Source organism: Malus sylvestris, chromosome 12 (assembly GCF_916048215.2).
Source record: "Malus sylvestris chromosome 12, drMalSylv7.2, whole genome shotgun sequence".
Lineage (NCBI taxonomy): Eukaryota > Viridiplantae > Streptophyta > Magnoliopsida > Rosales > Rosaceae > Malus > Malus sylvestris.
In genome coordinates, this window is record NC_062271.1 from 23,183,132 (window position 1) to 23,207,010 (window position 23,879).

Sequence of the window (23,879 nt, forward strand, 5' to 3'; positions counted from 1 at the left end):
TGGGATTTATCACCTAATTGTTCCTCTCGTTCTATTTGAACTCCCAGAACAACAACCCACAATTGAAAGGACCAAAATTAGGGACTAAAAATTGAATCGAGGTGTGGGTTTTGCAATTTGCATAATAAAATTTGATGGGTTTGTACTGAAAATTTGAATGGAGTTGTAGAAAACTCGGAGATCAAAAATTACAAATTTTAAAAGGGTTTGCATGTGGAACACAGCATATACCTATTAAAATTTGGACCAAGAAAAACAAATAATGGATAATAGTGTTCAAATTTGAACCAAAAAAAAAAAAAACTGTCCTGTTCCGTCCATGCGTTACCAAACGCAGAACGGAACATGGGTATTTTAGTCATTTTAATCTTTTGGTTCCGTTCCGTCCATGCGCTACCAAACGCAGAACGGAACAACTGGCCTGTTCCGTCCTGCGCATACCAAACACAACACAGAACATCTGTTCCGTCCCGTCCCGTCCCGTCTGCGTACCAAATGCTACCTGGATGTTGCACTCCTCATCTGCAGTCTCATAGAGAAGAGACTTGTCAGCAGGAACTTTCACTTCGCATTTCCTGATGGATGCAGCAACCACCTGAGCAATCCTTGTGAGGGGACTCCCGCCTGGTTTCTGAAGACGATATAACTTGCTTCCCAAGAAAAAGAACACAACTGCAATCCCCATTGCGACAGCTGGGACTCCGAACCCCCAATTCCATCCCACATTCATTTGCATCCAGACCAAAACTGTTGAAGCAATAAGCGCACCGACATTGATTGACATGTAAAACCAGTTGAAGAAGGAGCTCTTCTTCTTCCTCTCAGTCTCGTCAGTTTCATCAAATTGATCTGCGCCGAAGGATGAAACGCATGGCTTGATTCCACCAGTACCTACTGCAATCAAGTACAGAGCTACAACGCAGGCCGCTCTTTGGGATGATGTTGCGTTGCAACCAGAGCTATCGCAATGCGGTTTTAATCCGTTGATAGATGCAGTGAGGGTCAAGAGTGTCATACCCTAGAATGAAAACAACAATTCTTCAATATATAGCCTCTTGAAGAACACAATTTGTATTTGGACCAAACTTACAAGAACATAAACGATTGAAAAGATGGCAATTGTCCAATATCTTCCCAAGTATGAATCAGCTAGGAAGGCTCCTATCAATGGCGTTGCGTAGCACGTCCCTGACCAATTAGAGACGCTGGTTGCTGCCGTGACATTTCCCATGCCGAGACGTTTCTCGAGATAGTTCACTAGATTGGTACTCATTCCATAGTATGCCAATCTTTCACAGCAATCATTTCCTGCAACAGGATTATTTAGTGATCAACATGAGGGCGCCATAAAATACCATGAACAAATCAAAATAAAAAATCAAATTCATAACCAATAAAACCATACCGAGAATAAAGCGGCATGCCTTCCAATTTCCAGTCTTCTTCTTGTTAGCCGGTTTTTTATGGATGTCCAGAGTCCCATCGTTCGTGTAAAAATCATCGCCCACCATAGCTGCAGATTAGCTATCCTTCGAGTTCCAGGCCTTTTTTTCTTGGTATTTAAAACCAAAGACTCACCTACAAAATCACCATCATCATCACACACAGGCTGAGATAAGGGATAAGAGAGTAATCATGAAAAATTTGAAAGTGAAAGCATTGCCTTGGAATATATATTCTCTTTAGGAATTATGTGGCCAACTAAATTCTAGATTCTCAAAATATGAAATTAGTAACTTCACCAAACACTTGGACATGTAACAGGTCACACGTATGGTACCAACCTTACCAACCATCTATATACCTATGTTTTCGAACATCGTTAGATGATTAAAGTACAGTTCACACAGCATTTCACATAAAAATGGCATCATACAACACATGAGAAGTACTTCTTACAGTAGCAGTCTTGTAACATGACTATAGTTTTTGATACTGCCTTAAGAAAAAAAGAGTTTAAAATCCTATTGAAAGATAATTGTAGAGACAGAAACCCAAACTAGCTAATTAGGTTTCTTTACATCTCAATAAAATTGAAGGGAATGTATCTAATATTATCTACTAGAGCCTCTACAATCATCATAGAATCCACAACCCACATTTTAATTAATCGAAATTCCATGAACACAAATAAGCAAAAGTTGAGTGAAGCCTAAGCAATATGTGATCATTTAGAGAGTCATACTCCATCTTTTTAGAATTAGGGACTTTTCAATATGAAAAGGTAAACCTCCACAATCCAATATCATATGAAAAGGAAAACCCAAGAAAAATACGGTATAATTGTGTGCAAGAGCAACACAAAAAAAGTTGAAGGATCAGAAATCATAAAGAGACTTGAGACGATTGTTGCTCACTTCGCTAAAGAGCATTTGCACTTGAGGTCTCGAGTTCGATTGCCCCCTTTCGTTAGATCGCTTGAGAGGAAAAACCTACCATTCTCTAGTCTAAAGATATATGCATCTTTGACATGAATGACTAGAGGGGAAGAAAGTGCAGACAAATCACATACCTTCAAAAGAGCGAAAAAAGTAGATTTTTTATGGGGTTGGTGAATGGTGATTAGGGATACTGACTTTTAATAGCCGTTGATCAGTGTATTGCACACGCCTTCATCAATGGCTAGCGTCGGTACAACTGTGATTGGGATGGCCTTTTTACGATAATAGATGGGTAAAGAAGTTTCATTAGAAAGGGAATTTTGTTCTGGTTTACCATAAGAACTTGAAATTAATGGTTTTTTGTAATCCTTGATTTATTGTCATTTTAGGTTAACTTTGTACCCGGACTCTTTACTGGAGCTATCAATTGAAACCCCCATTTTCTTACCAAAATATGAAAAATAAAGAGTCCCATTTTTACAGCACAGTCCTACTCTAGTTGAAAACCGATCGACGGTCAAGATTTTCTAGTCATGTGAAAGTATCACATAGATACAATTGACTGGAGAAGGCATGCGACATTGCCATGCCCTCGACAGCTTTACTTTGTTTACAAACTTTCTAAACGGATATATAAGAAAGAAAAAAAGAATCTAAAATGGAAGGTGTAACAAGAGAAATGATTTTGTGTGACAGCCATGTGCAGTGTGTTGCTGATTCACTAAATTGCAATATTTGTTTGATCATTAATTTACTACACAACAAGTTCTAAGCTGTATAAACTTAACGTTGCGCATTTTATGAACTAGGTGGACTCATAACACCATCATCAATATTTGTTACTTGGTGCCACCAAGGGCGGAACCACTCTTAAACTATGGCGGGCTCTACATCGGTGCAAGTTTTTGGACAAATTGAAACTATATGCTTAATTATTTAGGAAGTCCACCACATTTAGCCGAAATTAGCGCTTTCTACTCTAGCAAAAGAGGTGATGCAAGACAAACCAAGGGAGTCTCGGGGAGACGGGGGATGATAACCTTGGATTCACTCAACTAGGGGCAACGGAGCACGCTCGGCGTTGCTAATAGTAAATTTTCTCACACGACTAAGCCAAATGCTTGATTTTAGAAGGAGAAGTCACTCTGTTCAAATGCACAAGGCAAATACAATTTTAATTCATTCTAGTCTACAATTCAAGACTCTCCACTACAATATTTATAAGCGTTTACAAATTAATAGACCTCAAGTTTCCATGACACCCTTACAACTCCCAAAATAACTTAACAAATTCCTAAGTAATTAAAATACAAAACCTTTGTTATTCCAAAGCATATTAATGGTTTCAAATTGTTTTATCTGAGTCTTCCTCCTGCATCATTCTCCTCTTCTCGAAGAAAATTCGTCCTCGAATTTCATTTGCTCTTCCTCGATATTTCGGATGCCCAACCAATGTTTCCCATAGTAGAGATTTTAGTAAGATAATCACAATTCGTACAACATTGCAAAGAGCACAAAATTCATAATATATTTTTTGTTTCCATTGTGTATAAACTGGTCCCCTTTTTCTTCCAAAGGAATTGTGATGCATATAGGCTTCCAAACTTATTGCTTCTGGGAGACCGTAAATATTCATGATTGAGAAAAGAAAACTCCAATAATGAGCAAAAGGTAGTTCCTTATCCAAGCATTTTCTCTTAACCAAAGCACGATCAATGAATTCATCCCAAATATAATCATGAAAATAGAATGCAAGAGGCTTCACATTCTTTGTAAGTTGTCCACATCGTTGTTCAACCCATGAACTCTTACTTGCGTCTATATAGCAGTCAACAAAAATTGGGGCAGAATCCCAATATGGAGAACAAGTGACCTCAAGCTGCCTACAACACTCTTGATTAGCCACTAAAATCAAATACTTGTAATAATCATTTTTCTCGTCAAAGATTGGTGTAGAACTCCAATCAACAAAGTTCTCATTGACTTCTTTGTTGCCATCAACGTACTTGTCATAAATTGACAGCGAATTCCAATCGACCGAGCTAGTCTCTTCAACCAATTGATTTTCAAATGGATGGAAAGTCTCACCCATGATCTTTATACGCAACGGAAAACCTGCTCTGATGCCACTTGATGCAGGAAAGACCAAGGGTCTCGAAAAGATGAGGGATAGATAACCTGGGAATCACTCAACCAGGGGCAACAGAGCTCACTCACGTCGCTAATCGTGGATTTGCTCACATGACCAAACCAAATGCTTGATTGGGGAGGGAGAAATCACTCACTTCAATTGCACAAAGCAAAATATATTTTAATTCATTCAAATCTACCATTCAAGGCTCTCTAGTACAATATTTATAAGCGTTTACAAATTAATAGACCTCAAGTTTCCATGACACCCTTACAACTTCCAAAATAACTTAACAAATTCCTAAGTAATTAAAATACAAAACCTTTGTTATTCCAAAGCATATTAATGATTTCAAATTGTTTTCTCCGAGTCTTCCTCCCGCATCAAGAGGCCCACCACCCAGTAACTCCTAAGACAATACTAATTAAGCACCCACGCATAATAGATGAAGAAAACAAAAAATATACCCACCACTGAGAAAATTCATGGTTCTGCCATTGGGCACTATTTGCTACCATCATACAATAATATTTTCGTAATACATTGCAAGTCAAGAATGTCAGGCTTCATATTTTGCTTAAGCTGAGTAGGTGATGTTTGATCTTATTAGTTTTGGATCAAGGTCGCTACCAAAATGGATCCTTGCTACATAAACTTGATGCTTCAACAATGCAGCAATAATACTAGTCACTGCTCAATGACTAGGTACTACTGCCCTCTTGTAAGTGTACCATCTAGCAACCAAAAGATAAAACCCTAAATTCACCACACTCAACAAAGCCAGAAACCAGAAGAAGTAGTGAAGGTGCCCATAATTCAAGTTGTACGGAATCTATCCCGGCTTCCCATCCTTAGTGCTTACATCGGTCACAATGTTCACCAGCATTGTACTCAAATAGTTCTCCAAAGCAGCAGTTGTAAGTGAAAGAGCAGAACACAAACTCCTCATTGCATCAGGAGCCTGCTCATGGAAAAACTCCAGTTGCCCAATAAATGTGAAAACCTCAGCACACCCTGCTATAATAAAATACTGAGGAACTTGCAAAAAATCGACATGGGTACATGCTTTAGGTCATAGTAGTTGTGTTTTCGAACTTCACGAAGTCTCACAAGCTCCAAAGCCCTCGCGGCAAGCATGGCAAAGATGGAGATTACTAGCCCAACTGCTATTCTTTGGAGTTGGGTGAAGCCGCTGTTTCTGCCCGTGAATCTTCGCACAAATGGAACTATCACACGGTCGTAAACTGGAACCCAGAAGATGACACTGACGGTGTCAAAGAGGGAGAGCGAGGTGGATGGGATTTCGAAGGATTTGCTGACATGGAGGTCCATTGTGTTGCCTTGGAGCACAAACAATGTTCCCATTTGACTGTAGATTGCTGAGAAGATTATACCAGTGGCCCATATGGGTAACAACCTTATGAGGGACTTGAGCTCTTCCACTTGTGTCACAGTGCAGAGCCTCCATGGCATCGCTGAGCCTTTGACTTTATCTGACTGTGTCTCTACCGCCGCCTTGTCCAAGAAACTACAAAGTTCGTAATTGAAAAAGTTGTTATTGCCTCGTTTGTTAGCTGGACTGTAATTGATTATACTATAATAAACAATAGAACATCCAACGTAAGTCTGTCCGTAATGTGTGGTTCAAATTCACAGTTCTTCAACCTAAGTTTGGCAATAGAGCATTTTCTATTTTACCTTGTTTAGGTTTTCTAGGACTCTAGCAATTAGCAGAAGTCTTCATATCAAAATTTAGGTTTCAAAAGCAACAAATTAAAGTACCTCTTTGTTACATGCGTAAGAATTACCTTTGCTGGTCAGTGTGATCAAGCTTCCGACTTCCTTTGACAACAGATTCCTCGTCGGCAGTCTCATACAAGAGAGACTTGTCACGAGGCACTCGAACACAGAACTTTCTGAAGGATGCAACAAGCACCTGGCAAATGTGAGTGAGGGGACTCCCACTGAGAATCTGGTTTCTGTACAATTGAGTGCCCGAAAAGAAGCTCACAACATCAAGTGCTATAGCCACGGCTGGGATGCCAAAGCCCCAGCTCCATCCAACGTTCGATTGTATCCAAACAAGCACAGAAGAAGCTACAAGGGCACCAACGTTGACTGAGAAATAGAACCAATTGAAGAAGGAGCTCTTGTTCTTTTTTAGGCATCATCGGAGTCATCAAATTGGCCTGCTCCAAATGATGAGACACAAGGCTTTATGCCTCCAGTTCCAAGTGCTATGAGGTAAAGCCTTGTGAAGAACACCCTTGTTTGTAACCCTGTGGGATGGCACACATTGTTGTTGTCACATGGTGGTTTTAGTCCTTGGATTGATGCTGATAAGGTTAATAAAGTCATTCTTTGCAACAAATTATGGCTTTTCATTTCCTATAAGTTCAACAAGAATTACAATATACTGCATGCAATGTTCATTTGTTAGACTTTTGTTGTCATTCAAATGCTTAGTCAAATTAACTTTAGGCCGAGATCTTATGTTGTCAGATTGACTAACAATAGATCTTATGTTGTGACATTATTGACAGCAACCACATTCCCCTGGTTCAATTGTAACTTGAGGTAATTAACAAGATTTGTGTTTGTTGATGTACAAAATCATCGAGGATTTTGATACAACAGAAAGTGTTAAGTTTGTGACTTTCGCTAGATTGCTCCGGTCACTAGTGTGGATAAGTATGTAAATGGATAGAGACAGAGAAGCAAACACAAGATGTACGTGGTTCACCCAGATTGGCTACGTCCAAGGAGTAGAGAAGTTCTCATTAATTGTGAAGGGTTTACATAAGTACATAGGTTCAAACTCTCATTTTGTGAGTACTAGTAAATGGTTTAGTACAAATGACATTAGGAAATATTGTGAGAGAATGACTCTATTTATAAAGGAGAGTTTCTCGTTTCATTCTGACATTGACACGTGTCGTGTTGTGATTGGCTTCTGATGTTGACACGTGTCGTGCTATGATTGGCTTCTGATATCGACACGTGTCGCGCTGTGATTGGCCTTCTGGTTGGAGGGAAACTCTTCTGGGTCCCTGATGGTATAACGTTGACCGGTGCTCAGTAGTTTCGGGATTGGTCAAGTATGGTACAAACAGTGCTCATCTAAGTTCCCGAGTGAGGGAAGCTCTTCGGTTGGGGACTTGCAAGATCCAAGCCATTGAGTAATCACAAAACTTCTAAGTACCGAAGTGTGGTATCATTTTCACTTGCCTTATTTGTCTCATACGTAGCTGTGGCATCTTCTCTGGAAGTATTTTTCTTCCATCCAGGGGTGGTATCTTTAACTGATGAAGATGCACAAGGTAATGTATCAATTTCACTTAAAGTTTACTTGTAGTTTTGGGCTTGGTCAAGTGTGATACAAAACCCTATAGTAGGAGTCCCCCAAGTTGCCAAGCTAGGAGATTTGCCGAAAGAGGTAACAGACAAGGTAAGCAATCAGACTTCCAAGCAAGCAACCTGGATTGGAGGTTCGACTTCAGCTTCCGGTTGATTGTTCTCTTTCTCCTTGTGTCGTAAACAGCAACAAGGATAAGGAGAAGCAAATGGAGAAGAGATGATATGAGATACTTTTGCTTTTGAAAAAGTAACTTTCTACAAGCTTATTCTTGAACTAGGCTTGAGGGTTTTCTGGTTTCCTTTAGAGTATAAGGTCGACTCAAGAATTTGAGGGTCAAAACAAGTCCATCAAATCAAGAGTGTGTTTGACCTTGATGATATGGAATACTTTTGCTGTTAACGAAGTAATAGATGAATCGGCACGTGTTTCGTTGCGCTTGTCTCCACATGCTTCCTTGCATCCTTCTCACTTGCCCTATATGTTCCTCAGGCAGATGTGGTATCTTTTCTGGAAGCATAAGATGTTGAAGATGAGTACTCGAGAGCAATGCCAGGTAAGTAATCAGGCAAGGGGTTCTAGGCAGTCAATTCATGACTGGAAGCTTGATTCCAAGTGCTGACTGATTGCTCTCTTTCTCCTTGTCTTGCAGGTAAGAACAAAGGCAAAGGAAAAGACAGGGAAAAATCATGATATGGGATACTCTTACTTTTGACCCTGATGATATGAGATACTCTTGCTCTGGTGTGGCTGGTTTGCATAGGTATTATTGGGGGGGGGGGGAAGAAAGCTGAGTCTTTCAAGAGGCTTCGTTGGAAGTGCCCTCTCAGATATGAGGAAGGGTTGAGCATTTTTGTAGGTCTGCCTGTCCATGGAGGATGAAGGTCGACATATATAGGAGTCTCTCTAACAACAAGTAGTAATGCTATTCTTTTACCCTTCTTGGTCGTAGCAATGTAATGGGAGCTGCAAGCTTCACGTGTTTTAACTTTGTCAGAGCACTTTGAAAAAGTGGTATGTGGTATCTGGACAGTTGATGTTACGTGTGAAGATTGCAGACAAGCTTTATCTAAGGAAATCTGGCTCTTGAAGTTCAGAGAGCGATGCCTCTTCGGTTTTCGAATAAGCAATCCTGTCGGGGATCTGGCTCTCGAGATTCAGAGAGCGGTGCCTCTTCGATTTTTGAGAAAGCAATCATATTGGGAGTCTGGCTCTTGAGATTTAGAGAGCGGTGCCTCTTCGATTTTTGAGAAAGTAATCCTATTGGGAGTCTGGCTCTCGAGATTCGGAGGGCGGTGCCTCTTCGATTTTTGAGCAAGTAATAATGCTATTCCTTTACCCTTCATGGTCATAGCAATGTAGTGGGAGCTGCAAGATTCACATGTTTTAACTTTGTCAGAGCGTTTTGAAAAAGTGGTATGTGGTATCTGGAAAGCTGATGTTGCATGTGAAGATTACAGACAAGCTTTATCTAAGGAAATCTGGCTCTCGAAGTTCGGAGAGCGATGACTCTTCGATTTTCGAACAAGCAATCCTGTCGAGGATCTGGCTCTCGAGATTTAGAGAACGGTGCCTCTTCGATTTTTGAGAAAGCAATCCTGTTGGGAGTCTGGCTCTCGAGATTTGGAGAGTGGTTCCTCTTCGATTTTTTAGCAAACAATCTTGTTGGGAGTGTTTTCTCGAATGTGAGTAAAGGTTGGGTATTTTTGCCAGTCTGCCTTGCCACGGAGCACGGAGGTTGACACACATTGGGACTTTCTAGTTATCAAGCAGTAGTGCTGTTCCTTTACCCTTGTGGGTAATAGTAGGGTAGCTGGACCTTCAAAATTTATGTGTCTAAACTTTGTCACAGATCTTTGGCAAAGTTATCTATGGTACCCGAGGAGCTGATGTTGCGTGTGGAAAGTGGTGCCTCTTCGAAATCCGAAGAATGGTGCCTCTTCGGAATTCGGAGAGTGGTGCCTCTTCGATTTTTGAACCAACGGCCCTATTGCCCTTTCTTTTATAAGGGCACCAATTGTGTGCAAGGAGTACATTCAGAGAGTTATTGCTTGTAGGAATTTTCCCCTTACTTCAGAGATTTATTGCACCTCATTTCTCCTTTATCATTTCTGAGAATGTCTGGCCCATCCGACCGTCGTTTTGACTTGAACTTTGGTGAAGAGGCAACCATGCCTTCTCAAGACAACATATGGTGTCCATCCTTCTTATCCCCTACTGGTCCTTTTACCGTTGGGGATTATGTGATGAAGAATGATATGACCACTGCGGTGGTGGCCATGAACCTTTTCACTCCCAAAGATAACAGACTACTTTCCAAACGGTCTGATGAGTTGGCTGTTAAGGATTCTTTGGCTCTCAGTGTTCAGTGTGCAGGTTCTGTGTCAAATATGGCCCAACGCCTATTTGCTCGAACTCGCCAAGTTGAATCATTGACGGCTGAAGTGATAAGTCTCAAACAGGAGATCACAGGGTTCAAGCATGAGAATAAACAGTTGCACAGGCTCGCACATGACTATGCTACAAACATGAAGATGAAGCTCGACCAGCTGCAGGAATCTGATGGTCATATTTTACTTGATCATCAGAGGTTTGTGGGTTTGTTCCAAAGGCATTTATTGCCTTCATCTTCTGGGGCTGTACCGCGTAATGAAGCTCCAAATGATCAACCTTCGGTGCCTCTTCCTTTTGGGGTTCTGCCTAGTACTGAGACTCCGAATAATCACCCTCTGGTGCCTCCTCTTTCTGGGGCTCTGCCGACTGCTGAGACTTCTCCTGAGCAACCTTTGTGAAGACTTTCTCTTGTTTGTTTATTTTGATTCATGTATATGTACATATTTGTAACTTATCGGAGATATCAATAAACAAGATTTGCTTCATTTCAACATATTGTGTTAAATACACCAATGCCTTCTTCACTAAGTTCTTTGAATTTTTCCTTTTGTTGAAGCTTGTATGTTGAAGCTTTGTTAGTGAAGCATGTAGGTTGAGGTAGTGCTCCTTTAATTTCCCGAGTGAGGAAAACTTCTCGTTTGGAGACTTGAAAAATCAAAGTCATTGAGTGGTCGTGAGACTTTTGAGTATCAAGGTGCAGTAGCATATGGTAGGAGTCCCCCAAGTCTCCGGTCGAGGGAGTTGACGAATGAGGCATTTCCTTTCGAAATGGTAGCCTAAAACTCCTTCTTCATATATATTTGTTATGAAAGTTGTTAGGCCCAAAGAAGAGGAGGCCTAGGCATTTAAAAAAAAAAAATATATATATATATATATATATATATTTTTTTTTAAAGCTTTGTAGGTGAAGCTTTGAGGTTGTAGCTTTGTTGGGCATCATGAATTGATTTTGCTTCACACTATCTTGATCAAGATAGTGTGAAGCTTTTGTGTTGAAGTTTTGTAGGTGAAGCTTTTGTGGGTGAAGCTTTTGTGGGTGAAGCTTTTGTAGGTGAAGCTTTTGTGGGTCAAGCTTTTGTAGGTGAAGCTTTTGTGGGTCAAGCTTTTATGGGTGAAGCTTTTGTGGGTGAAGCTTTTGTGGGTGAAGCTTTTGTAGGTCAAGCTTTGTTGGGCACCGTGAATTGATTTTGCTTCACAGTATCTTATCAAGATAGTGTGAAGCTTTTGTAGGTGAAGCTTTTGTGTTGAAGTTTTATAAGTGAAGCTTTTGTGGGTCAAGCTTTTGTAGGTGAAGCTTTTATGGGTCAAGCTTTTGTGGGTCAAGCTTTTGTAGGTGAAGCTTTTGTGGGTCAAGCTTTTGAGAATTTGTAGTTGTCCTCCATTGATGAAGCTTTTATTGGTGAAGCTTTTGTGTTGAAGCTTTTGTGGGTGAAGCTTTTGTGTTGAAGCTTTTGTAGGTGAAGCTTTGGAGTTGAAGCTTTGTAGGTGAAGCTTTCGTTGGGTACCATGAATTGATTTTGCTTCACACTATCTTGATCAAGATAGTGTGAAGCTTTTGAAAATTTGTAGTTGTCTTCCATTGATGAAGCTTTTGTGTTGAAGCTTTTTAGGTGAAGCTTTGGAGTTGAAGTTTTTTTTTGGTACCATGAATTGATTTTGCTTCACATTATCTTGATCAAGATAGTGTGAAACTTTTGAGAATTTGTAGTTGTCCTCCATTGATGAAGCTTTGTTGAATTTCCCTTTTTTTTTTCTTTTTTTTTTTGGGAAACTAGAAATTTGAAAATGTGGGAGAAACAACATATACAAATTTTGCTTCCACACTGTTGAGCAAGAGATTGTGATGCAAGCCACACCTTGTAGTAGTCGAAGGTTTGGATGAACCATATAAATTGAATTTGCTTCGAATAGTCTTGAATTTGCTTCGAAGGTTTGAGAATTGTAGTTGCTCTCCATTGATGAAGCTTTTGTTGACACCATAAATTGGTTTTGCTTCATACTGTCTTGATCAAGAGTGTGTGAAGCTTTTGAGAATTGTGTTTGCCCTCCATTGATGAAGCTCTTGTTGGCACCATAAATTGGTTTTGCTTCACACTGTCTTGATCAAGAGTGTGTGAAGCTTTTGAGAATTATGGTTGAACTCCTTTGATGAAGCTCTTGTTGGCACTATAAATTGGTTTTGCTTCACACTGTCTTGATCAAGAGTGTGTGAAGCTTTCTACGAGTTGTAGTGTTTGCATTGTTACAGAGGGGAAATGTTTAAAGCAGATGCAAGAGGGCTGAATAGCTTGATTTTCGTATGCCATGCACTGAAGTTGTTGTTGGCTTGCAATAAGACATTGTTGGTGACTATAACTCTTGTTGGGCATAAGTGCTCCCCTAATTGAGTTGTCAAGCTTGAGGGTTTTTTATTATTTATGAATGCTAGGAGTTCATATGTACGAGTTGTACCACTCGTCTTCTGGTAGGTAGAATGAATGGTAAGTTGCTTTCATCACTTGGTTGGTGGTACGAAGGTGAGTTCCTTCATCACCTTTCATCACATTTCATCACCTGGTTGGTGGCACAAGGATGAGTTCTTTCTTCCCCTGGTTGGTGGCATGAATGGCAAGTTGCCAAATGATATTAGAGTACAAGTTGTACATTTCATCACCTGGTTGGTGGCATGAAGAAGAATACGGGTTGTACATTTCATCATTTGGTTGGTGGCATGAAGATGATTTCCTTCTTCACCTGGTTGGTGGCATGAGTGGCAAGTTGCCAAATGATATTAGAGTACGGGTTGTACATTTCATCACCTGGTTGGTGGCATGAATGGCAAGTTGCCAAATGATATTATAGTACAGGTTGTACATTTCATCACCTGGTTGGTGGCATGAAGGAGAGTACGGGTTGTACATTTCATCATTTGGTTAGTGGCATGAATGGCAAGTTGCTAAATAATATTAGCGTATGGGTTGTACATTTCATCACCTGGTTGGTGGCATGAAGGAGAGTACGGGTTGTACATTTCATCATCTAGTTGGTGGCATGAAGATGAGTTCTTTCTTCACCTGGTTGGTGGCATGAGTGACAAGTTGCCAAATGATGTTAGAGTACGGGTTGTACATTTCATCACCTAGTTGGTGGCATGAAGGAGACTACGGGTTGTACATTTCATCACCTGGTTGGTGGCATGAAGATGAGTTCCTTCTTCACATTTTATCACCTGGTTGGTGAGAATAAGGGCAAGGTGTCTAGGCACATTGTAGTAAGTGTCGAATGACACAAAGTATGTTGAACCCTTTCAAAGCACAGTTAGCTTATGTATGAGTGTGTTGGAATGTATGATTGAACGAATATACTGTGAAGCTGTTCGTTTATTTGTATAGTCTTGTTGACATATACTTAGACTTTGTTTCATGTTGGAAGCATTCATGTTGAAGCTTTGAACCCGAGTGTTTCATTGCTAGGAATGTAAAAGGATTAGGACCGAGTTGTCTAAATCACCTCTTTATTGAATTCATGCCAAATAGTCTTCGTTACATAGGATGCCGAACGGCTGAAGCTTAACACTTGTACAATGTGAGTTTACTTGTAATAGTACTTCAAGTGATCAGCGTTCCATGGATGGCCAAAGGTCTTGCCATCGGAGCTTCTAAGCTTGTAGGAGTTAGGGCGACTGATGTCAACAACTTCAAACGGTCCATCCCAGTTTGGACTAAGTGTTCATTCACTCGGGACTCTGTCGCTAAGTAATCTTTTCTTCAATACCCAGTCCCCCACTTTGAAAGAACGAGGTTTGACCCTGGAGTCATAGTAGTTGGAGATGTGCTGCTTGTAGGCGACATTCCTCAAGTGAGCCTGGTTTCTGTGTTCCTTGACTAGATCTAAGTTGAGGGTAAGTTGTTTGTCATTTTCACTTTACACGTAGTTCTGGACTCGGAACGTTGCTTGCTCAAGCTCAACTGGGACAACTGCCTCTGTACCAAAGGCAAGTGAGAATGGAATTTCTCCTGTTGATGTTCGATACCGACAGATAGATAATGAGAGTGTCACCAACCTTAGGTTTGGAGAGCAGAGGGGCTTTACTCATGTAGTCTTTGAGGTTCTTGACTACCTCAACACATTCATCAGTCCATGTAATGTACTTCTTACTTCCCTTAAGTACTTTGAAGAAAAGAGCATATCTGTCTGTGGCCTTAGAGATGAACCTAGTTAAGGATGCCACCTTGCCAGTAAGGCTCTGGATGTCTTTTGAAGTTATCGGTTCTTTCATGTCGAGGATTGCTTTGATCTTCTCGGGATTAGCCTCAATGCCTTGTGGGCTTATCATGAAGCCTAAGAATTTGCCAGAGCCTACGCCGAAGGCACATTTGTTGGGGTTTAACCTCATTCGATACCTCTTCAGAATGGTGAAAGTTTCATATAGGTTGGTGATGTGTTGGTCAGTATGTTTGCTCTTGACTAGCATATTATCAACGTAAACTTCCATGCTCTTCCCAATCTGTTTGGCGAACATTGAATTGACCAGTCTCTGATAAGTCACTCCTGCATTCTTTAGGCCGAAGGGCATGACTTTATAGCAATATAGTCCCCTGTCAGTAGTGAAGGCTGTGTGTTCTTGGTCCGGAGGGTTCATGAGGATTTGGTTGTATCCTGAGTAAGCATTCACGAAGCTCAAGAGTTCACACCCTGCCGTAGAGTTTATAAGTCTGTTTATGAGAGGCAGAGGAAAGCTATCCTTCGGGCATCCTTTGTTTAGATCGGTGTAATCGACACACATTCTCCATAAGACCTTTTGGAGCAGGAGACTTGCCTTGGTCAGATTCTTCTTAACAAGGACAACATTTGCTACCTACGTTGGATAATTGACTTCGCGGACGAAGCCTATGCTTTTGAGTTTTTCAACTCTGCCTTCATTGCCTCGTACCGTTCAGCGTCATAAGATCTTCACTTCTGTCTCACTGGCTTGGTCTTGGGGTCAATACTTAAGCGATGACAGATGATATCGGGAGAGACGCTTGGCATGTCCTCGTATGACCAGGCAAAGACCTCAGTGTTCTCTTGCAAAAACGAGATCAATGCCGACCGAATGGGTGGTGACAAGGTGGTGCCAATCTTCACCATGCGATCCGGATAATCTTTTGAGATAGAGACATTCTCCAACTCTTTAGCGGGTTGTGCTTGCTGGGTGAAAGAGTCATCTCGAGGATTGTCGGGTTGACTATTGCCATCTTGAAAATCCAAGTTGGCTTCGTCTGGGCTGGTATTTATGACTTGGTCATGTATAGAAAGGGTTTCCTTGGGCACAGGCTGGTGCTGTTGCTTGACTGAAGTGTTGTAACATGATTGTGCACTAAGTTGATCTCCTCTAATGTAACCATTGCCATAGGGGGTTGGAAATTTCATCAACAACATATGTGTGAATACCATGGCCTTGAGATCATTGATGCTTGTGTGTCCGAAGATGACATTGTATGCCGTTGGGCAATCAACTACCAGGAAGTTAGTGGTAATAGTAGCTGTGTAATGGCCTGTACCAATGGTGAAAGGTAAGTGTATGCTCCTCAAAGGTTGCACGATATCACCGGAGAAGCTTATCAGAGGGGAAATCGAGCGATCGAGTAAGTGTTCAGCTACATTAAGTGCCCTAAAAGCTTCAGCAAACATGATATTGACCGAAGCCCCCGTGTCTACCAAGATTTGTCGTACTTCAAAGTTGGCTATGTGAGCTTCCACAATCAGTGGGTCGTTGTGAGGGTAGATGATACCTCCTTCTTCCTCAGGGTAGAAAAATATTGGATCCCAGTTAGGCTTTTGATATTTACCTTCCCTGATGTCTTCCACGTGAAACACTTGGTGGCCAGACCTTAAAGCTCGTTCACTATTTTTCATGGCCCTGTTGGAAGATTTAGATATGGGTGTGCCACCACTTATGGAATATATCACATTCACTTGGCGTTGGTTACGGTTACCCCTTGGAGGGTGAATGAGGAATTGATCAATTTTTCCTTCACGTGCCAAAGCTTCAATATGATCACGAAGGGTGATACACTTCTCGCCGTCATGGCTGTTATGCTCGTGGTAGCAGTAAAACGTGCCCGTGTTCTTCATGGGCTTGTAATCCGGGTGCCTCGGCTTTGGCTTCGGTATCAGGTGTGCTATGCTGGGGTAAATGGCCACGCATGTGGCATTCAAAGGTGTGTATGCCTCATACCTCGGTGTAGGGGCTGTCCTGACACGTGCTTGACCCACTGTGTTGACTGCTTGGGGTCGGGGATTATCTTGGCGATACCCTTGGTTATCGCGGTAATGTCCCTTACTCATTTTACTAAAATGAGACTGATGAGGATGGAAATCTTTCCTTTTGCCCTGAAATTGATATGTCTGTTGACTTGGCAAAGTATTAAGTAAGGCAGGGGGAGGTACTGCTGCTATTTGGAAGGTCGAAGTCTTCTCATTTGGTTGGATCTGGCTTCCACTCCCTACTTGCTGATAAGGGGTGGTTGTGGGGGGGTTTCCCTTGATATGTCCTTGCCTCGGCGGAGGCATGGTTATAAGCCTGTGCCATCACCTCAGAGTAAGTCTTCCAAGTGTTGGCATTGATCATGTACTTGAAGAAATAATCACGTAGGCCTGCCGTGAAGGCCTTGAGGGCGGTCTTGTCATCTGCCTCAGCGCAGCGAGAATACTCATGGCTGAAACGACCAGCATACTCTCGTAGTGACTCGTCCGGCTTTTGGAGAATGGTGTACAAGTCATCTGCATAATGCAAGCGATCGGTCTAGAAGATGTGTTGAGAGACAAACAGTTTCCTTAGTTCCTCAAATGAGTCTACTATCTCAGGTGGAAGACGGCAATACCAGTTTAGAGCTCCGCCAGAGAGGGTGGAGGGGAAAAGAAGACATTGCTCTTCGTCGGTGTGCATCCGATATGCCATGGTGGACTCAAAGAGGCTAAGGTGTTCAATTGGGTCATCCCTTCCAGTATAGAGTTGTAAACCAAGCTTTTGTTTTGTCTTCGCTTGAAGGGGGTGTCAAGGATCCTCCTTGTGAGAGGGCCAGGCCTGGGTTGGTTCCAGTCAGGTATCTCGGCTTGACGTTCGGCCTTCAACTTGTTTACTTCCTCAATGAGCTATAGGACAAGGATGTATTGAGTGGAGTCATGTACCATTGGGATTTTCTTTCGTAAGTCTCCATCGTCTCTTTGAAGTAGGAAAGTTTGAGCAAGGGCGTGTGATTTTTCCTTGGACTCGCCATACTGACTTCTAGGGCGAGTCTGTCGGAATACCTCAGAGTCCCATGTACCTTCATGTTCCTCTAGGACATGTTGTTATTTCCCTAGATTATCAGCTGGCTTGGGTTGTGGGAGGAGACCGAGTCTTTCAGAAACCTTTGGGTCATTGATCTTCGAGCATATGTGGAGGGGATTCTCTCGACGTTGCTTTAGGAAGTCTCGGTAGTCACTATAAACGGCTTTCGATCCTTCCAACCCTTTTGCAGGGAGGTGTCTTCCCCCACTTCTCCTGCTTCGGGTTGAAGTAGCTGGGTTGAGAGAAGTCTCATGTTGATCAATGTTTTGATGATTAGCTCGCTCCTCATCAGGGATACCCATGTCGAAGGAAGGTGACCCTCTGTGTTGGGGGGCACCCATTTGATGGTTGATGTCCATAGGGGCAATAAGCTCGCGTGTTTGAGTACGCATAGTTTCATGGAGCGTCTCAAAGAGCTTCTCATACTGCTCTTGGAGGACCTCATTCTTCATTGCTATCTTGTTGTTTTGAGCTTCTAGCTCATCAACTTTAGCTTGAAGGGCAACCCTTTTTCCTTTCTTCTTTCGTTGCTTCGTACTAGGTGCAAGATGGGTGTCATTCTGTGTGCTGTGGCTTCCTTCGCTCCCCATGTTGGAGAGGGATGCCTGGTCAAAAGAGAGTGTACGAATGGTGGAAACCAGCTTGACAAAGCTGAAGAGAGTGGGAATAAGTGTCGTTCCCACAGACGGCGCCAAATGTTGATGCATAAAATCAGCGAGGACTTTGGTACAACAGAAAATGTTAAGTTTGTGACCTTCGCTAGATTGCTCCAGTCACTAGTGTGGATAAGTATGTAAATGGATAGAGACAGGGAAGCAAACACAAGATGTACGTGGTTCACCCAGATTGGCTACGTCCACGGAGTAGAGGAGTTCTCATTAATTGTGAAGGGTTTACACAAGTACATAGGTTCAAGCTCTCCTTTTGTGAGTACTAGTGAATGGTTTAGTACAAATGACAATAGGAAATATTGTGAGAGAATGATCTCTATTTATAGAAGAGAGTTTCTAGTTTCATTTTGACATTGACACGTGTCGTGTTGTGATTGGCTTCTGATGTTGACACGTGTTGCGCTATGCTTGGCTTTTGATATCGACACGTGTCGCGCTGTGATTGGCCTCCTGGTTAGAAGGAAACTCTTCTGGGTCCTTAACGGTAAAATGTTGGCCGGTGCTCAGTAGTTTCGGGATTGGTCAAGTATGGTACAAACAATGTTAATCCCATAGTAAGCCAGTCTTTCACAACATTCATTTCCTGTTAATCAAAGGCCAAGAATTGCAATTAATACAACATATTTTGTTGACCACTTGATCATATTTTTCTGTACAATTATGATTATTCCACATTGCATCTAACTTTCGTCTAAAATGTCACATTTTTGTAAAGAAAAAGCAACAAAAGAATTTAACGGACGAAATGTTGACGATAGGGAAGAATTCACCAAAATATAAGTTTTAATAGAAAATCGGTAGTAGGGTGCAAGTTTGAGATAGGAAACCAGCAAAACACCCCTAGATTTTAGTTACCAAGAATATAAGGGCAGCTTTCCATGTTCCCGTTTTCTTCTTGATGGCATGCCTGTTGTGGTAATCAATTGTTCCATCTTTGGTGTGGATATCTTCTTCTTCCATTAGTAATGTTGCTATCTCACTCATGAATCTTTTCTCTCGATCCCTTGAGCTCAAGGTAGTTTTATGCTTCAATAAGTAGAGACCTATCACTTGTGCATAAATGACAAATGACATGCGATTCGAAATGACTCTTAAATGCATTGTTGATTCAAGGTTGAATATCTAAAATGGTCTCTGAGATTTGCATAACACATTACTTTGGTCCTTGATATTGAAAATCAATAGAAATGGTCTATGAGATTGTCCACCATCCATCATTTGGTCATTCCGTTAGAAACTCCGTTAAGTGTCCCGGAGCTCTTGGCTAGAAGTTTGAGCAATTTTCAAAACTTCGTAACTCAATCGTTTCTTAACCAAATTTAACCCATAATATATCAAAATGAAGATAGGAAAGTGTAGAACAAGATTATACCTATTTGGAAGCCCAATGGTTGCCGGAGATAGCCGGAAAATAGCCTCAAAGTTGACTGGTCCGCGGGAAAACTTTAAAAACTCGTCGGAAACTGGGTAAACATTAAACGTTCATAACTTCTTCAAAAACGAAAATCATACTTCTCGAGAATTCAAAGAGAATGGTACTTTCCTATTGAAGAAGTTATGAGCATTTTGTTCTACACTTTCCTATCTTCATTTTGATATATTATGGGTCGAATTTGGTTAAGAAACGATTAAGTTACGAAGCTTTGAAAATTGCCCAAACTTCCGCCAAGAGCTCCGTGACACTTAATGGAGTTTTTAACGGAATAACCAAAATGATGAATGGTGGACAATCTCAGGGACCATTTTTATTGATTTTCAATCTTAGGGACCAAAGTGATGTGTTATGCAAATCTCAGAAACCATTTAGGTTATTTAGCCTTGATTCAATGTTGCACATAAATATAGTGCAGGACTTGTGTCGTTTTCAGCTATAGCAGTGAGGTGGTGGTGACAAGTGACAATTTGGGAATGATGAGAAATTGGATTGCTAAATGCCATTAACTTTGAAATCTTATATGATTGGTTTGCGGCAAAGAATACGATTCTTTTTCGTCTTATATTTATTTTCTCTCATTTTTTTCTCACAAATTATTTTTTATCTTCTTCTGATTATTAAAAATTAATACAAAATATTAATATGATTTAACTATAATTGTTCAAATAAAAAAAAGAAAAAAAATTAGAAGGAAAGACAATCCTACTTATGCAACAGATCTTATTGATGCTACATGTATTTTAGTTCTACATCTTTGGTTGGCGCACAAAAAAAAAAATCTACATGTTTAGAATTTGCTTTCTTGGCACACCTTTTTAGGCAAAGGCATGGGAGTTGTTACCAACCTTTGCCTTCGAATTGACAATTGAGGCCTCCTTTAGCAGTTTAGTATGGACACGTCAAGAAGCACATTTAGTTTGAAAGTACTTTTAGTTTTTTTATTGTTAAGTAATTTGGTGCTCATAAGAGCTACTATAGGAAGCGATAACAAGTGCTTTGAAAAATTTAAAATAAAAATCAAGTGTTTTCTGAAAAAAAAAAAAATGAAGAGCAGTGTGCTCTCTAATTTATAAGCACTTTAGTTTTCACTTCCAAACATTATTAGAAGTGCTTTTGGTTAAATTTGGATCCCAATCTAGGATGTCTAAGTTGACCCATCAAAGAAAGCCTACGAGTTTTTGTGGGTGCATTGATTTGAGATTTTGAAGAATTTTGAAAGAGTTTGAAAGTCTTAAGAGTATTCTTATGTTATAACAATCTAGATGTATTCTTTTTTTATTTGTAAATGAGAAGTCTTAGGTTTGAATCTCGTGAATGATAAGTTTGAAACCAATTTATTTTCCTACCATTATAATATAAATATATCGTTGTACATAAAAAAAAAATCGTAGAGTATCCAATCAAAAATTTTAAAGACTTTAGTTAGGGGTAGTCTTGAATTTTATGGACTCTATTAAAAAATTCATTAGCTTGAAATGATTATAAAAAACACTGAATTATGGTAGATTTGATAGATTTTACAATGTATATAGAACATACAAATCCAGCATCTCTTCCTAAGATTTTGATAGACTTTTTTTTCCCTCTTATAAGTATATAATTAGCAACCATCCTCCTAACCACAATGTCTTCACTGCAAACTACTACTGCGACGTTCGTGGCACCTCCACCGCCTTGTCATGACCATCACCACTTCCACCCCCACCCCCATCACCATCACCAACCCAATTCCCCACCACCATCAACACCTAACTCCATCACCATTGCCACCTCAATTCCCAGCGTACTTTTGCGACCACGTTTTCATGGCCATCACGACAACTTTCACCATCGCCACCACCACAACTACTATCACCACTAACATCACAGATGATGGCCAACCACTATTTCAAGTAGTGAAAATTGAAACTAGTGGAAATGCTCATTAAATAGGCCACTAAATAGTCCATGGTAATTCACGAAATTTTATTCGTTAAAATTCATGATAAAATTCTCACAAACTCTACTAAAACTCATACAGAATTCTCTGTAAGTCCATTTGAAGTCTCACATGCTTCATCAAAATTCATGAACTTACAAACTCTCAAAATTAAAAAAAATATCAATTGAATACACCTCTCGAGCTTCTTGAAGCTCGGATGGGTGTCAGCTACAAGCTCTTTGGTAAAACTTCAGACTGGGCACTTTTTTGGGCTAATAGAATGACTTGCATACACATGACCCAACCCAACATTCATTATATCTTTGACTAGCCCATGATATTCCTGAGTTAACATTTGGTCAGCCCTTTTTGGGATGAAAATTTCCCAGCATATGTTTTCAGCTGGCCTAACATTGTATAGGCTCATGGATCATACCCAACTGCAATGCTGTCAATGTATAAGAATCCGTTGTTCTTCAAATTCATCTCATAGCATTTTGTTTGGATAAGTTTGTTCTCTTCGTCAAAGATTCATGATCACTAATCTATGAAGTTGATATATATATATATATATATATTTTTTTTTTTTTATTCAAATGAATTCGATGTTAATAATTTAGATTAAAATATTGAAAGTACATTATGGTAGCAAAACTTTGCAGTTTTCAGTTTTGGATGAATTTGTACCTACAAAACAAATAAACACTCTTTGGTCAAGGCATAAGCCTCACACGGCCACGAGATATTGGGAGGGGGGGTTGGTTTGATCAATGGGTCTTTGATGCCTAAGTCAGTTTCTTTGAAGAAAAAAAAGTTGAGTGTTTAGAGAAGTTCGTAACAAAATCTTACCAGAACTTGGTGGAGATGGGGCATTTATAGGGAGGTGGCCAAGCACAGGGTTAGGGTTTTGGCCGTACGCAAGGCGACTTTCCATTGGCCAAGGTGGATTAGGATGGATAAGGAAAAAATAAATCCCAAATATATTAATTATGAGATACTATTTTAGGATGATGATTGTGATGATGACTCCTTATTTGTTTGAGTTGATCTTTAATTATGAATGTATTAAAGATATGATTTAGTAATTAATTCAATCTTTATTGCCTTTGATTTTTACTCCTTGCCATGAGCATGAGAGATTTGTGGGTCTTGCCCATTTAATGAAGGCATTCCTGTCTTTTTTGTGTAAAAGTTCATGTGTTGTATTTTGGATTTTTGAATTATTTTTGGCTCTACACACATCTAGGGGTGGTATTGGTACGATTACCATACCAAAACCCATATCAAATTTTTGGTATGACAAAATCTATTATCATTCCCTTGCCAAATTTTCGATATACCGAATTTTGGCATGCCAAATAGTTCAGTTGACATGATATGGAAATGATAATTATCACTTTTTTTAGGGGCCACTCTTTTGGGCCAAATTTTTTTTTTTCCGACCCAATTCAAGGCTCAAACGTGTTTTGGCCGCTCTCTTTGGGTTCCTAAAACTTTTTATTTAATTATGAGAATTTTATAGAGATTCATTTAAGAAAAAAAATGTAAATAGATGGAAGAATTGCTGAAACCCAGCATCCCTAAAAAAAAAAAATAGTAAAAAGATCCTAAATTCCATCTCTACATTCTTTAAGATTGTACAAAAATTAACTTGATAGACGAAGCTGGGTAGAAAGACAACCCAATTTGATGAAGGAGAAGATGAGATGGACTGCAGAGAGAGAGAGTCGTTGGAAAGGGAGCAACAGAGATGAAGTCGATGACAAGATGAGTGAAAAGATGAAGTCGTAATGGCAAGAAGGCCTAGACTTTTTTTTAGGGAACTTTAACGAAAAGCTCCTGGTACTGTTCACTTTAACGAAAAATCACATTTTTACACTAAAAAGTCAATCATGGTACTATTCACTTCACCCTTTATTTTGTTCTTATCATTAAAACTCAGAGTTTTCAAGCCATTTTTATTAGTTTTCTTTTTTTTTTATTGGGAAAGTGAAGGTTAGAGGGTGAGAGGATGGTTTTGGATAAATGACTAGGAAAAAAAAAAATACAAAGTGCATATATAATGATAATAATACCTAAATAAATAAATAAATAAATGATATAATATTAATAGTAGTGATACGGTACGGTATACCATTGATAATTGTTTGAATACCATTACCGTACCGAAAATGTATGATACGGTACAAAAACCATACCATTACCAATGGTACAAAATTTTTGGCACAACTTTGGTATGAGACGGTTAATAATTCGGTTGATATGGTGATTTGGCAAAAAATTCCACCCCTACACAC

The 23,879-nt window shown here is 40.1% G+C and overlaps 1 protein-coding gene and 1 pseudogene across 1 annotated transcript; both read right to left on the reverse strand.

Annotated features, from left to right (window-relative positions):
* Positions 1-358: 358 nt before the first annotated feature.
* On the reverse strand, positions 359-1,584 carry LOC126592272 (protein NRT1/ PTR FAMILY 8.1-like). Its single transcript, XM_050257984.1, has 3 exons — positions 1,406-1,584; positions 1,091-1,308; positions 359-1,018 (listed from the first exon to the last, which is right to left on the reverse strand). The coding sequence occupies exons 1-3, from the start codon at positions 1,509-1,511 to the stop codon at positions 359-361; spliced, it is 984 nt and encodes a 327-aa protein (XP_050113941.1). The 5' UTR covers positions 1,512-1,584.
* Positions 1,585-5,206: 3,622 nt separating this feature from the next.
* On the reverse strand, positions 5,207-19,186 carry LOC126592273 (protein NRT1/ PTR FAMILY 8.1-like; annotated as a pseudogene).
* Between the last annotated feature and the right edge of the window lie 4,693 nt (positions 19,187-23,879).

Excerpts from the sequence above, each read along its gene's own strand:
- LOC126592272 (XM_050257984.1), bottom strand. The coding sequence starts at position 1,511 with ATGGTGGGCGATGATTTTTACACGAACGATGGGACTCTGGACATCCAT. Across the intron at positions 1,309-1,405 it reads GGCATGCCGCTTTATTCTCG|GAAATGATTGCTGTGAAAGA; the intron begins GTATGGTTTTAT and ends ATCCTGTTGCAG. Across the intron at positions 1,019-1,090 it reads TTTCAATCGTTTATGTTCTT|GGTATGACACTCTTGACCCT; the intron begins GTAAGTTTGGTC and ends TTTTCATTCTAG.